This window comes from Leiobunum rupestre, chromosome 7 (genome assembly GCF_980474605.1).
Source record: "Leiobunum rupestre chromosome 7, qqLeiRupe1.1.hap1, whole genome shotgun sequence".
NCBI classification, from domain to species: Eukaryota; Metazoa; Arthropoda; class Arachnida; order Opiliones; family Sclerosomatidae; genus Leiobunum; species Leiobunum rupestre.
This window is the reverse complement of record NC_143390.1, coordinates 31,761,979-31,775,813: the sequence shown is the minus strand read 5'-3', so window position 1 is coordinate 31,775,813 and position 13,835 is coordinate 31,761,979. Positions and strand designations below refer to the sequence as shown.

At 40.4% G+C, this 13,835-nt stretch overlaps 1 protein-coding gene across 7 annotated transcripts in view; it reads left to right on the top strand.

The window, feature by feature from the left end:
• LOC149936072 (cell adhesion molecule Dscam1-like) overlaps nucleotides 1-13,835 on the top strand; it is a 106,197-nt gene that overhangs the window by 48,799 nt on the left and 43,563 nt on the right. For 6 of the 7 annotated variants that reach the window (XM_090154453.1, XM_090154454.1, XM_090154451.1 and 3 more), the window contains exons 3-7: nucleotides 437-592; nucleotides 4,285-4,437; nucleotides 6,138-6,434; nucleotides 10,898-11,167; nucleotides 13,378-13,785. In XM_090154453.1, the coding sequence (XP_090010579.1) occupies nucleotides 437-592; nucleotides 4,285-4,437; nucleotides 6,138-6,434; nucleotides 10,898-11,167; nucleotides 13,378-13,785 (1,284 nt within the window). Of the gene's footprint in view, nucleotides 1-436; nucleotides 593-4,284; nucleotides 4,438-6,137; nucleotides 6,435-10,532; nucleotides 10,599-10,897; nucleotides 11,168-13,377; nucleotides 13,786-13,835 lie in introns of those variants that run through there. The other variant, XM_090154457.1, reaches the window with a different exon arrangement.

Genomic DNA, 13,835 nt, shown 5'->3' with positions numbered 1-13,835 from the left:
ATACCCCCAGAAAAGAAAAGGAACCGATTCTTCGCCTAACACTCGCGGAAGAAAAAACAACGACGAACGAATTTCCCCTGTCGTAAAGTCGCTATATACTCAAAGGAGAAAGAGTTAAACTTTGCGCCAACAGTATAAAACTTCTAACGCGCGTGTGTTTCGGGATATAAAAAGGACGGGGAAAATTCCGGAATGCGACAGAAAGGTGTCTAGTAGCGAAGAAAAACTACCAAAGACCGTATGTTTAGGGACAAGAGATCGTTCACGGTCCCTATTTTTTACTTTTACCGAGTATATCGAAATACAGCATTATTTATGTTTATGATACGTTTGAAATTTGAGTTGTATATATATTCGTGTATGTTCATATATAGAGTAAGACAAACCGAGCTGAGCTGGTTTTAAAAAAACTAAATTCTTTTTATTATTTTTGCAGCTGTCCATCAATTTTACGAGACCCAAGTCTATAATGATTTCGTCATAAATGGGAATACGGCGGTTTTACGTTGTCACCTGCCCAGTTTCGTTAAGGAGTACGTCACCGTCGTTGCCTGGATTAGAGATGATGGTGTCGTTATAAAAGGAGATTCTGGTAAATGATTTTTCCTACATTTTTTATGGGTGAAGTTACGTAGATAGTATATCGTTTTTGACGCCTCCGAAAACGAAGGCGCCTGGTGGGTGTCTTCATTCTGAACATTGAAATGCTGCTGTTGGAACACTTCTACAGGCGTTTAACCTATTTTTGGCCTATACTCAATTCACGCTTCCAAAGGCTTTTAGTACGCTTCGAAAAGCCTCATGCAAGACTGCAGATCCGTGAAGATCCGTGGTGCTTAAACTGTCTATTATCTTCCGAACAGCCCGCGCTAACCACATTGTGAACGAAAACAATTTCTAAAGTTTTGATATTTTAATTACATATCCATCGTGTCGGTGTCGCCCTTTTGTAAGAGCAGCCGATACAAACGTATGTTATTAGATTCTCAAGCCTTCCCCGTTACAAGTAAGCAACTCCTTTTTGGCAGCGTCACCACAAACTAAATTCCCTCAACTAGGGAACAAAAGGGATTAACAAAGAAGGTCATATCAAGCTAGGCATATTCTTTAAGTGGCTGCCTCGGTTAATAAGGATCTCTGAGATTATCCCCTTACGCGAGGCTACAGGGACCGGCAACTATATCGCTCCTTTGTCCCGTATTCATCCGCCAGAGAGCGCCAGCCTCTTCCTTTTCTATAACCGCGACGGAGATATATCCACGCGCCATTCCACAAAGTAAACTGGAACTTACGCCAAAAATTACCAACGACCTTAGTTCTATTCGTAGACAGTGTCAGGTTAGAGTCATCCGTCGGTGAAACTCCGTCCAGGAAGAAAAAGAGCTTTTTAACGCTTCTCTTCGCTTTCCATTAGCGGCGCAACTCTTATCTGGTGAGCCTGTCTAATCCCTCATGATCTGTACTGTGGCCGGCCCCTCCACCCACCTCGCTAGATCTATTTGGGGTGTTTTGAATAAAAGATGTTTAAACCTTCATCCGTCTATTTGCCCTCGTTCGTACCGAGTATTTTTATACTAATATTTTATACTTGTACGTATCTAATATGCCATCGTCATCCTTTTCAAGGCGTAGCCCGTATGTAATTAGGTTCTGAAAAATTACGTTTTCTTGTAAGGTTTGTTTTGAAGAGTTCTATGAGTAATTTACGTGAAAGATTTGGAGATACGTTTTCGACGAGAGTAAGAAAATGCCGTGTTTATCTAAGCTAATTAATTTAACAATCCAGAATTTAAATATATGGGTAAAGACGAAGACCTGATTTATCTCTTCTTTTGAGTGTGACCTCTTTACTCGCTAAAATCTCCAAAATTAAATGTACACTAAAAATATATAATAGACATTTCGAGGACGTAAAAGACTTTATTACGATATCTTAATGAATATGTTTTATAAAGTATGTATTTATTTATACTCAGGGAGAATGAATATGTCGAGATTATTTTTAGCGTTTCTCAAATTCCCCCCGGTTGGGGCCCCTGGTATGCTCCTTCGCTTTAGTAAAATCAAATAATACTGCAATCTCATTGGTTCTTAAAAATTACCTTTTTCAACGCGATTAACGCTGCTGCGAGGACGCGAAAAATAATACCACCTCCTCCCCCCCCCCCCCTTAGCGTGACGTGGTTAGGGCCTCAACGTGTCCGTCGATAGTCTCGACATATTCATTCTCCCTGAGTATAAATAAATACATTCTTGGTTTTATTAACAAAATTACATACTTGATAAATTCTTATCCCCGAAGTCAAATTTACTCAAGAGTGCCCTTTATATAAACAAAATCATCGAAATTACAATTGCTTCTCTAACTAAGACAGCCGATGCGAGGATACGCGATTCTCCGTATATTTTAGTCTTAACTCTGAAATCGATTTTCCGGTAGATATTCCAGCTCATCTAATAACCTTTTTCACTTTATTTCTCAATGATATTAATAAGAAGGGTTCCGTCATGAGTCAAGTTATTAAAGAAGTTCGAAGTGCGTCCGCGTTTAATGTAGCGTCTCCAATGAGGAAACGTCTCAACGATAAAGTGAATGGTTCCACTATTTACACATCACTATATAGTAAAAACAGTTATCTGGCACTGAAGTGAAATACTACGAGAAACTATATAATATCTGGCACTTCTTCTAACTGTAATGTCGGATAATGGTTTCTGGCCGAAGCTCGGGCTCTAGTGGAAAACGTTTTGTTCACTGGATGGTTTTTTTAAGGGAAAATGCGCCCGCTTTTTATGATACCTAATAAAAATCTCGCCTTTCGCTAGATAAACCTTAATCTGTTTTTGAAATTTTCCGCACGCCGCTGCCGCCAAGAGGTGCCCTAGCTATTTAATGGTTTCTTGGAGCGGGCTATTTTGGTTATTTTCTACGATAAATTCTTTAAATGATGGCCCTGAATTTCAATCTTGATTAATGCGCCAATGTTCCCGCCTAAATGTTTTATATTTCCCGCGTTTTTTGAAGAGAGGCGTACTTCTAGCCTGCTCTCTTTCCCTCCTTAACGTTACTTGGTAGAAGTTATAAATTTAAATAGACAGATACACATTTGACAAGAGAAAATATTCTCTTACACGGTAACGCCATTAGAGACAGATGGCGTAATACCCGACGTCTTACCAGATGGCGCCAGCAGTCTGAATAGATATTTTAAATTAAAACTGACGGAAATATGATTTTTTTTCTTTTTATGCCGTATTTTGCATGAGATGAATTTTTGTTTATTTTGCTTTAAATATTGTTCAGAAGTTGTATTTTTCTTAATGAATCAGTGAATCAAATACAATATATTGAATGGAATTTTTCAAACAAATATAATTCAATACAATAAATTGAATGGAATTTTTCAAACAAATATATTTCAATACCATATATTGAATGGAGTTTTTCAAACAAATATATTTCAATACCATATATTGAATGGAATTTTTCAAACAAATATATTTCAATACAATATATTTAATGGAATTATTAAAATAACTACAATTCAAAACTGATCGTATCGGAATTTATCCGATTTTGAAATAGTAGAGTTCAAATATAATAACAATTATCCGATATCCATTTTAGTCTCATTGCAGCCATACACCTACAAAAGTGTTAAATTTCCTTCACACCATATGGCACCGTTTACAATTTTCGCCCCACAAAATCGAAAAGAGAGTGAAACCTTGGAGGGCAGGGGGCTTTTGAAATAAACCGCTTCGCTAAAAAAAGGCGAGAGAAAGGCGCGATGCCAGCCAATTTTGAGCGTTTTTCCGCGCGGAAACTCTGGTCTCGGAGATGCCTTCTGCTCCGTAAGCGTAACTGATAACGCGATATTTCCCATACGCTAGCTGCCTTCAGTTTTTTCTCCGTATAGTCTCTCTTTTTTCCCGGCAACGAACCAGTGTCCAGCGTTGAAAGACGAATGATCCAGCCTAGAAATAGAACTATACACCGAAGCTCAACATTTTTTTTCGAGTAATGCATAATTTATGAGAAACGCGCATTCTATAATCGATATTTTTCGCCGGAAGCGAAAGGAGGAAGGAGAAAGGTACGAAACGAAAATCAAGTCTATATAGAAGCGATAAAAATGGCATGTAGATCGGTTGACATTAATCTATGCTCGATACGATAAGCGAAAAGTTTGGCATTTGTGATAGGTATATTTCCGATCTGATAGGCGACTGAGTTTTTGTTGTTTGTCAGAGTTCGTGATATTATATTTAATTATGTCGCAGGTGGAAGATACAGCGTTTTCCCGTCTGGTGAGCTGCACATTCGTCAGGTCGATTCCAAAAGCGATTCTTCGCGACAGTATTATTGCGAAACTAAGCATAGAATCAGTGGAGAGGTCAAAAGAAGCGTCACTGCCGGAAAACTTATCATTACCGGTAAGATTTATGGTAATATTTTTTCTACCAGTCGTTGAGGGAAATATTTCTTTTTAGTTTCCGAGAATATTCCCTTTGCCATCTTAGACAAAAAAACTACTGGACCCAAAATTAGATTCGCTCTTCGTATTTTAGAGCAGCGCCGCTTGTAGTGCCACCTAGGAGCACAAAACGGAACGAGAACGCAGCTAGCCTTTAAACACGCTAACGCAGTGTTGTGTACAAATTTCATTGGACGAACCTTTCACTGAACGTTTTACGCGCAGGGGGGAAGACAATTTCCCAAATTTCCCCTTCCGACGGCAGCAGGGGCTAAAGCGTCTAACCAATGAAAACTGTACACAAGAAAATGCACGACTTTTGAAAAGATTTGCAAGTATTAAACACGTGCGCAATATTATCAAACGAAGTTAGGCCTAATCTCTTTTTTTACGCGATTCACTCGGTAGGAAAGCTGTAGGCGATGCAATTTCATGAGTAGGGTATGATCCATTAGTTTATTTGTACAAGCATATGTAACATAATTACTCATAAGTATGCCATAAAAGCATTTTCTTTAATGAAACCTTGTTTACGGGATATGATGCAAATCACGTCATTTCCGACTTCGTGACGAAAAACGTGTATTTCTCGCGCGTTTCTAACTCAAACAATCCATAATTTAGCTCGTGCCACGCGATCACGTGATTTTGTTGCCATGGTAACCTTTTCAATAGCGCAATGATTATAAGAATTTTTGCATATGTGGGTCCACTTATTGTATGTTCCGTGTGAAACAAAGTCTCATTGAAATTTTGTATACGGAAATGTTAAACAGAGGCATACTTATGAGTAATTATGTTACATATGGTACAAGTAACCATATATAACATAATCACTCGTAAGTATGCCATAAAAGCATTTTCTTTAATGAAACCTTGTGCACGGGATATGACGTAAATTACGTCACTTCTAGCTTAGTGAAGAATTGACCGATTTCAAAATTACATTTTTTCGCGTGGCAGAACCTCTACATTGTGACCTGCTTTTATACCCTAACATGGCGGCGTATTTTCACGCGCAAAATGAGTTTTAAGATCCATCAATTCCACTCGCATTTCTGACTTTAGCAATCTATAGTTCATCTCGTGCCTCGTAATCACGTGATTTCGTTTCCATGGTAACCTTTTCAATAGCGCAAGGATTATTAGAATTGTATGTTCCGTGTGAAACAAGGTCTCATTGAAATTTTTCTTTCGGAAGTGATGTATAAAGGCATACTTATGAGAAATTAAGTTACATATGGCCTTATCTAAGTGCGTATTTCGCACGGGCAATTATACCATTACCTTTAATAATATGGATATTGACGGTAATTTCCATGCCAGTCTTTACATATCTTGTGAACCTTGATCTTTTTATTTTGAATTCTAAACGCACGAAACGCAGAGGGGGCAAAATAAGCGAGTCCCACGGGTAAAGGCCCACAAAACGCTTTTTAGGAGCCCGGTATGATAGGGACCCATCGTCTTGATCTTAACCAGTACCCCCCCCCCTCTTGGAAAGCCCCCGGCGACATAGTTTGCCCGGAGCCCGAAATGTCTTTGCACGGCCTTGGGAATTTACGTTGAGAGCTACATTTTGGACGATAATAGTACGAACCTAAAATCAATTAATCATAACAACGCCGTTAATAAGTATGTGGTTGTATTTTCTTCTAGAACCGCACATCAACTCCCCTCCTCGAATAACGGACAGACGGGCGCATATTTCCGTCATCCAAGGCAAGAAAACGGAGCTTCCGTGTTCCGCCCACGCTTTTCCACCTCCCAGCTACGGCTGGTTCCGTAGAGACGGTGGGGTTCGCTTGGTTCCCGTGCAACTAGGAGGACGAATTCAACAAGTCGAAGGCACGCTGATATTCCAGAAGAGCCAAGTCAGGGACGCCGGCAAATACGTATGCGTCGTCAACAACTCTGTCGGAGAAGAAAAAGGAGAAACCGAATTGATAGTGACAGGTACGTTATCTGCCGTTGACAAAATTCCTTTTGGGATTACGCGAAAGATTGTTTCCAGATGTTTACGCGAAATATAATTTTCCAATTGTACAAAGAACAACCCTAGACGTAAATTTCCAACCAACGTCAACTAAATTTCGAACGGTAATTGCATACCGAATTCTTTCTAGCGTCAATAATAGATGTTTGGTAAAAATCGGATTAAATCTTTGCAGAGTCCGTGGGCGGTCCGCTAAATCAGCCAAATTAAACTTGACAATGTTCTAAAGGCCCATATGGTCACCGATAATCTGCATATTTATTAGACGCGTTATTGGATCTGTCTTTATAGCAACGACAATGTATTTTTAGGACATTAATTTCTTTCATTTATTCTATCGGACGACCTTAGGATAAATAGCGCCGTATAATTAAGAGTAATTAGGTTCTCAAAATAGGTGACATATTCATTGGTCGCATCGCGTATGCCCGCCAGGGGGGGGTGCTTTATAATGTAAAAATCCCAAGGTTCACTAAACGCACCCTTGTAACAGATATTTATAGTTCCTCGCCTCTCCTCATTCTGATCGCAATCTCTTTAATTAGTGGGTTATCACCGCTCATTTTAGTTATACTAAAAATTATTTCTTTTCTTTTCTTTTGGAAGATACGCGGTCATTTCATTATTAAAACCTTAAAATTTCATTTATATTTTGACGGCGAGGGTTTTGTAAGAATAAATATTTCAACGAAACTCAAATAATGATATTTTTGAATATTTATTCCGGCATTTTAAAAAATGTATTCGCGAGTATTCTCAAAACCAAAAAACCGACCAGTCCGATAAGATTTCATATTTATATTTTATAACTACGATATCTTCTCAATGCATAAAAAATAAATCCAGTCCTTAACAACTTGAAATTATACGGGCTATATAGTGTTTTTTCCGCAAGGAACTTTAGAATTCATAGAATCCCGAGCAAACTGCGCGGCTATAAAATGGACGTTTTATATATATCTTAAAACAAATGTGCAAAAACGAAAGTTAGACTTTCCCCTTGACAGATGACTCGAGGAGCTAGGAGTAAGCGTCTATCTGTCACTTTGGGCGATGGTGGTGCCGAAACCCGAGAAATGGTGCAACTAGGAAAGGGAACTTGGGCAGAGAGACGGGCTAAGATATATATTCGTCTGGAGCGGCACAATGAGAATTCATCTTTATTTGGTCGCTTCTCGATTCCACCCAAAGTCTAGCTGCGGAGTCTCCTTCGAACGGGAATCCCTAGAGAAGGATGGAGAGTGAGATTGGGGGATGCTGGCCAGAGTTAATATAGTCGTACGTCGCTACTTCTCGACGTAAGCGTCGTGACTTCGAAGGAGGCTTACGGGCGGTACTTAGCGGCGGCGGCCCGCTTACGAGGCGGGACTGAATGGGTCGAGGAGTTTTAGCTGGTGGACGTAATTCTCGAGTTAACCCGAGTGTGGACCCGAGCGTGTCGGGTTCACGTTTGACGTATGAAAAATGGTTGCGGTGGGGATCGACGAATTACCATACGTCCGTTGCCCTTTTTCTTTCCTTTTCATTTCTTTCCTTTTCCAGCCTATTTCAGATATACATATTCGAGAAAGACAGCCTGAAATGCTTATCAAACACACTGACGTGAAGAGGAGAGGGTGGCTGAGAATATTTCGCTTATATTTTGATGATATATTTCGCTCGCTTTCCGAGTATTTATCTTTCGCCAAATAAGATTTTCGCCCAAAACGTCACGTTTTATTTTTCAAAGCGGGATTGGAGGTGATGGATTTTTCCCATTTAAATGCGCTTGTATATTTTTAATTGGTTTAGGAAATACTGAATACACTATGTATTATACCAATTTTTAATTCTACGTAGCGCGAAACGTACACTTTTTAAATTTAAAAAATGGTTTTCCTCCAACTAAATAGATAATCCTCCGTTAGAGCTACGTATAAAGGTCAATATGGGATTTTCCCGGTAAAAGCTTTCCGTTAGCTTATCAAAGTAACGAAAGTTTATATTTGGTAGACACTGCGGCAAGCTCCAAATAATTGTCACAAGTCGTTATATTATTTCGAATGGAGTTGGTTGTTTTTCTTCCAAAGTCTGAAGAGAGACACTCTTTTCCTTTGCTCGCTAAGCGGCAACTATACCAGGGCACTATGGTCGAAGGAAGGAAAATACGTTAGGCTTTGAAATTGTCTTTGTCGTTTCTTTAAAGTCGACATAGACGTATACCGTAATCTATCCCTCCGCGCTATCCCCGAGTTTCTGTAAGCGGCTTAGATACGTCTAAACGCCTTAATCCTCTTCCCATCAAACGTACGACTCTAAGCCAAAATGCGCTGACATACATTAGACGTCCGCGGAGAACTTCCGAATGGTCGCTGCAATGATCCCAAAATAACTGATTTTATTTGATAGTTTATCCTTATTTCTAAATTTCCACTCGTGGTTACCTACTTTATAGAAATATAATTATTTTCGTGTAAATTGTAAAAGTTCCATCAAATATTTTATCCTCAAGCTGTTCCACCAAAATTGTTTTTTTAAGCTAGGGATCTCCGTCTCTTTAAATATAAAAATAGCTAAGCCCATTTATAGAAAGTCGGCCCTCTTATCCGTAATATCTACGAAAATATCAAACGATTCTATGAAAATAAACAGTAGCGTATGAAAGTTAACCAAGTGAAGCGTTGGATCCTTTTCTCTCTAAACCTTTTGGAAATTAAAAGGGGATTCTCGGACTCCTTTCAGTCTGAACCATATTTCTTTTTATCAATTCTCTGAAAAAGCATTCTCCGTCCGTACACACAGAATGGCGACACGTCTCTCCTCTCTCTCTCCTTTGCTTTCTCGCATTGCCACTCTCTCTCTCTCTCTCTCTCACTTCTTACTCTCAATTTTTTGCTTTCATTTCATTCGCTTAAATGATTTTCATTTAGGCGCTTTTTTATATTCAACCCTTCAAATGTAATAAAGATTTTTTTCTACCTCGCGAGGCTTAGCAAGCGCGGCAAAAAAAATCACTTTTGCTATTTTTTCTTTTTCATATCCTTTCTTTTCTCCCTCTTCTTCCGCCTCTTATATTTTTTCGTCCCTGGACATTTTATCTCGGCTTGGGAAACGGGCGTTCCTCGCCGCCGCATTTGGAAGCAAAACATATGCACAGTCGCTGATAAGAAACCAGCCAGCAGCCCTACAATCGAAATTCCTATTATAGTTTTTCTCTCTAATCTAACTGGCCAATTTTTTTCTCTTTTTTTTTTCATACTTCCATTCCAACGGCGTCATACAAAAGTACCTATAGCCCGCCTTTTGTAAAAGGAAGTAAAGTTTAGCTTTCCGAAATTGAGAACAAGATTTTTACCTTTTTTTCGCCACTGGGAATTTTTTTAATAGCTTTTTTGTTGGGTTTTCCTACTTGTGGGGTGTCGTTTTTAAAAAGACTTTAACGCTTTTTGTATGTTAAAAATTATATATTATAAACAGCCTTTTTTTTTAAAGACCACGCTGACTCGCGCTGAAAAATAATTTTAAATATAAGCGCGACCTTTGTGATAATGAGGAAAATGCTACTCCGATTCTGCTGAAGATGGCGCTGCGCGACACTAGGCAACTTTCCCGCTTCTATATAATAACGGCGCGCGAGGCATGCCCCATAGAACTTGTTAATTGGGACGTGCGTGTGTCGCGCGCCATTAAGAAATAGAAGTGGGAAAGCCCTTTTCTTCAGCAGATTTGGAGGAAAATTCTTCCTCGTCGATGATGGATTTCTTATAACATTAATTAATAGATAAGTTAGCAGTGCAAATATAACGAAGTTTTTATTTTTTAACCTACAATTTGATTTCTTATAACCACATAAATAGTTTTTTCTCATTATTTCGTTCTGTGAAATGATAATCCTTGAATATTAGAGCTATCCAGGTATTGGTGTTAATAAATTAAGGATAAAGGAAAAGTATCGTGATGTTTAGGTGGTTAGCGTTTCTAATAAATTTAGTTAGGTCAAACAATTCAATTTGGTAAAGCGTAGAAATTGAAAACCAGTGATGTTAAAATCTATGAAATCGGTTAACCTGTACCTAATTTCCTTGTGAATATTTGTAAATCAAGTCTAATGAAGCGTGCTAATGGAAACGCGTTGGTCTGGCTAAGTGAGTAAACAAAGGCGCTAGAAACTGCTTTATAAGCGATCTCATTGATTACCCAACGGTTTGGAATCGTACAATGTAGACAATTCGTAATTCGGCCTTTAATTAGCTTAGCTCCAAACACGGCGGCCGTACCTACCACGCCGTTGCCCACTAATCATTCATAGCCATTGGCCGTCCAAGTATACACCCTTCACTGCCTATCTAATCTAATTTCGTTTCCCTGACGTCTCAGTACTCGGTCCGCGAGGATGGAATTCGACAAGTTTGCGCTAATTTTTTCGCGTCTTTTCCGCGGTCAGCTCCTTTGGTGGTATCCGTATCCCCCAGGAGGGTCGTGGCCGAAGAGGGTCAGTCCGTAGACTTCAACTGCAGCGTGACCGGTCACCCTATTCGTTCCATCGTATGGCTGAAGAACCATCGGCCATTGGTAGTCGGTGGTCGATTGCAACTCGTTAGCAAGGACAAACTTCGAATATCTCACGTTCTGCGGGAGGACAAAGGAATGTATCAGTGCTTGGCCGTCAATGACTGGGAGTCGACCCAAGGGACCACCGAACTCAAATTGGGAGGTAGGCCAACTCGCGTCCTTAATTTATCTATATATATTTGTCCTATTTTCACGACTCGCTAGCTAGTAGCTCACTGCAAGCCCGTATTGGATTTTGCCCTCGCTTCCGAACTCAGTGTGAAGAGGCGATGGATCGGGTGGAGGATTGCAGTAGGCGCTAAGCTGAGCGAACGGAAGGTCCCGAAGCACTCCGCCTTTGACAAACTTTTGGGGTTTTTCTGTTTTTCTTTTAACCTCAATGGATTTTTTGGTGTACTTAGCTCAGCCACAATGGAGAACGTTTTAAGCCTCAACTAAAGTACCCGTAGCAGTTATTTTTTCCTCCATTTTTTATTGTTTTCTTAATGTTTTATGACGTACGGGTTAAACTAAGTTTCCTCTTTTTTTCTTTGGTTCTTATCAGAGACTCTTAACAAGAGTTTTATGGACTTGTTTTGGTTAAGAGAGCCTTTTAAGGGGTTCAAAGATTTTTTTAGTTGTTGTTTTCCATCTTATCGGATGACCTCGCCAATTCCATTATAGAAGACGGTCCTCACGGTATATGACCATAATGTCTCGTTGTTTTTAGATCCTGTATATAGTGGAAAGAGTTTCGGAAATTATTTTTTTACAGATATTTTTTAATTTAAAACTCAATCATTGAGGTATCACCTGTGGTTCTATAAAGTTTTAATTAAAAAATATGTAGACCTTTTTGGCTAAAATGCGTGTTAATATCTGGCGAATAAATTTCGTGACAAGACCCGTGTCTGTCCTTTCAAAGTAACGAACCATTATTTAATTTGGAGGTCAATCCACTCTATATTTTATTTAACACTTACAAAGTGGAGTTATATGGGGGTATACATTCTTTGAACCCTTTAAAAATAACGCCCAGGAAAGTCCATTACGTGGCTATTTCGTAGCGTTCCGCTTCCTACGAGCACTAACTAACTTTGCATGTTCGTCGGGACGCGCGGTTTAAAAGTCTTTTCTAAAATGAGCGTCCTTAATTTGATTTAGAAGCTGGGACGAAGTTCGAAGGGAAGACGGGGTGGGGGAGGACCTTCGACACGGCGGATAAACCCCTGTTGGCTTCGGAAGAAACAGCGCGAGACTTCTGGGAAAAGCAGCCGGTTCTTCGGACGCGCGCTTGCCAAGAAAATAGAGTTAAGGAAGAGCGAGAGAGAGGATGGGGAAACGAAGATGATTTCACGAGTAGTTTGTTTCCTATGTCGGAGGAAAAGGAAGGAGAGGGTAGATATCGCTGCTGGGAAGCCCCGACTCGAAGGGGCAAAAAGCAATATGGGAAATGCTCTTTTTTGCGCTTCCCGCTTTTCCGCTGCCAACATTACCGAAGCAGATCGGCGGGGAAAAAATTGCGCCGCCCAAAAAAGACCGAAGTCATAAGTCGTTCGCGTTATGAACGGGCTTGATGCTATAAAATGGTTCTCCAGGGCTACCGCTACACGACCCTAGTAAGTCATATGACGCTACACTCTACCGTTAGAGATCGGGTACACTCTTCGACGGTGGATACCTCTCTACCACGTTCCGAACATGATCTAGCGCGAGCGCCGAGGCCAGAAAGGCTGGGTGAAAGGAGTTGATGCGCATCAAAGCTTCGCGTCGATAGAAGCAATTTGTTTTAGATGCGGCGTGGCCGGGGATGCCGGAATAAAACGAAACCCGGAAAAAAAGAGGAAAACTTTGCGGCTCTTTAGACGAGAATTCGACGCGATTCTTTCCGGGTATTTCGGCACCCGGCCGCGGAAAAAAAATCCATTTCGGATTCACAGCGTTTTCAATCTAAAAATGTATTAAAGAAAATGGTATCTCTACGAAATGCGATAGTACTTTTGTTCGGGGCCGTTTACGTCGTTCATTTAGGCAAAAAAAAAACATTTAGCACAATTAGTTCCGCTTCGGCATTTCTTTCAGCTTGTAGAGATAATTAATTGGGTCTACGCGAGACGTCTTCTGTCATCTCACTCTCCTATTTGGCAGTCGTCATGATTTGAACTAATAGCTCTGTCGCATTCGGGTCGTGTGTTAAATCACGATAGGCTGTCGTTCGATTTCGATTTGTAAATGGACGCGTGTCTCTATCTGGCAGCGAAATCGCGGAAAACTATTTACCGTCGCGCTAAATGTAAATTTGATTCGCGGAGATAACGTTTATCTCGTGCAGCCGCGTGCCGAAGGAAGGCTAAATTTGATCTCGTTTTGCAGATGATCCTCCCGTCTTCTCATTTACATTCGCCGAACAGACTTTGGACCCTGGGCCATCGGTGTCACTGAAATGCGCCGCCACTGGGAACCCCCTGCCCCAAATTACTTGGACGCTCGACGGCACTAATATCGCGGACAATCTTCGAGTTCGAGTTGGCGATTTTGTCACCAGCGACGGATACGTCAACAGTTTCGTCAATATCAGTTCTTTGAGGACAGAAGACGGCGGCCGTTACCAGTGCCAAGCGACCAACGAGGTAGCGGCAGTCTTCCACGAAGCCAAAATCAACGTCATTGGACGGCCTTACATTCGCCCTATGGAGAACCGAACCGTAATCGGTGGAAGTACCCTCGTTCTACATTGTCCAATGGCTGGCTATCCTATCCAACAGGTGTTTTGGGAAAAAGGTAATATATTTCTTGAGTATATTAATTGCATTACAATTTAGACACCGGGG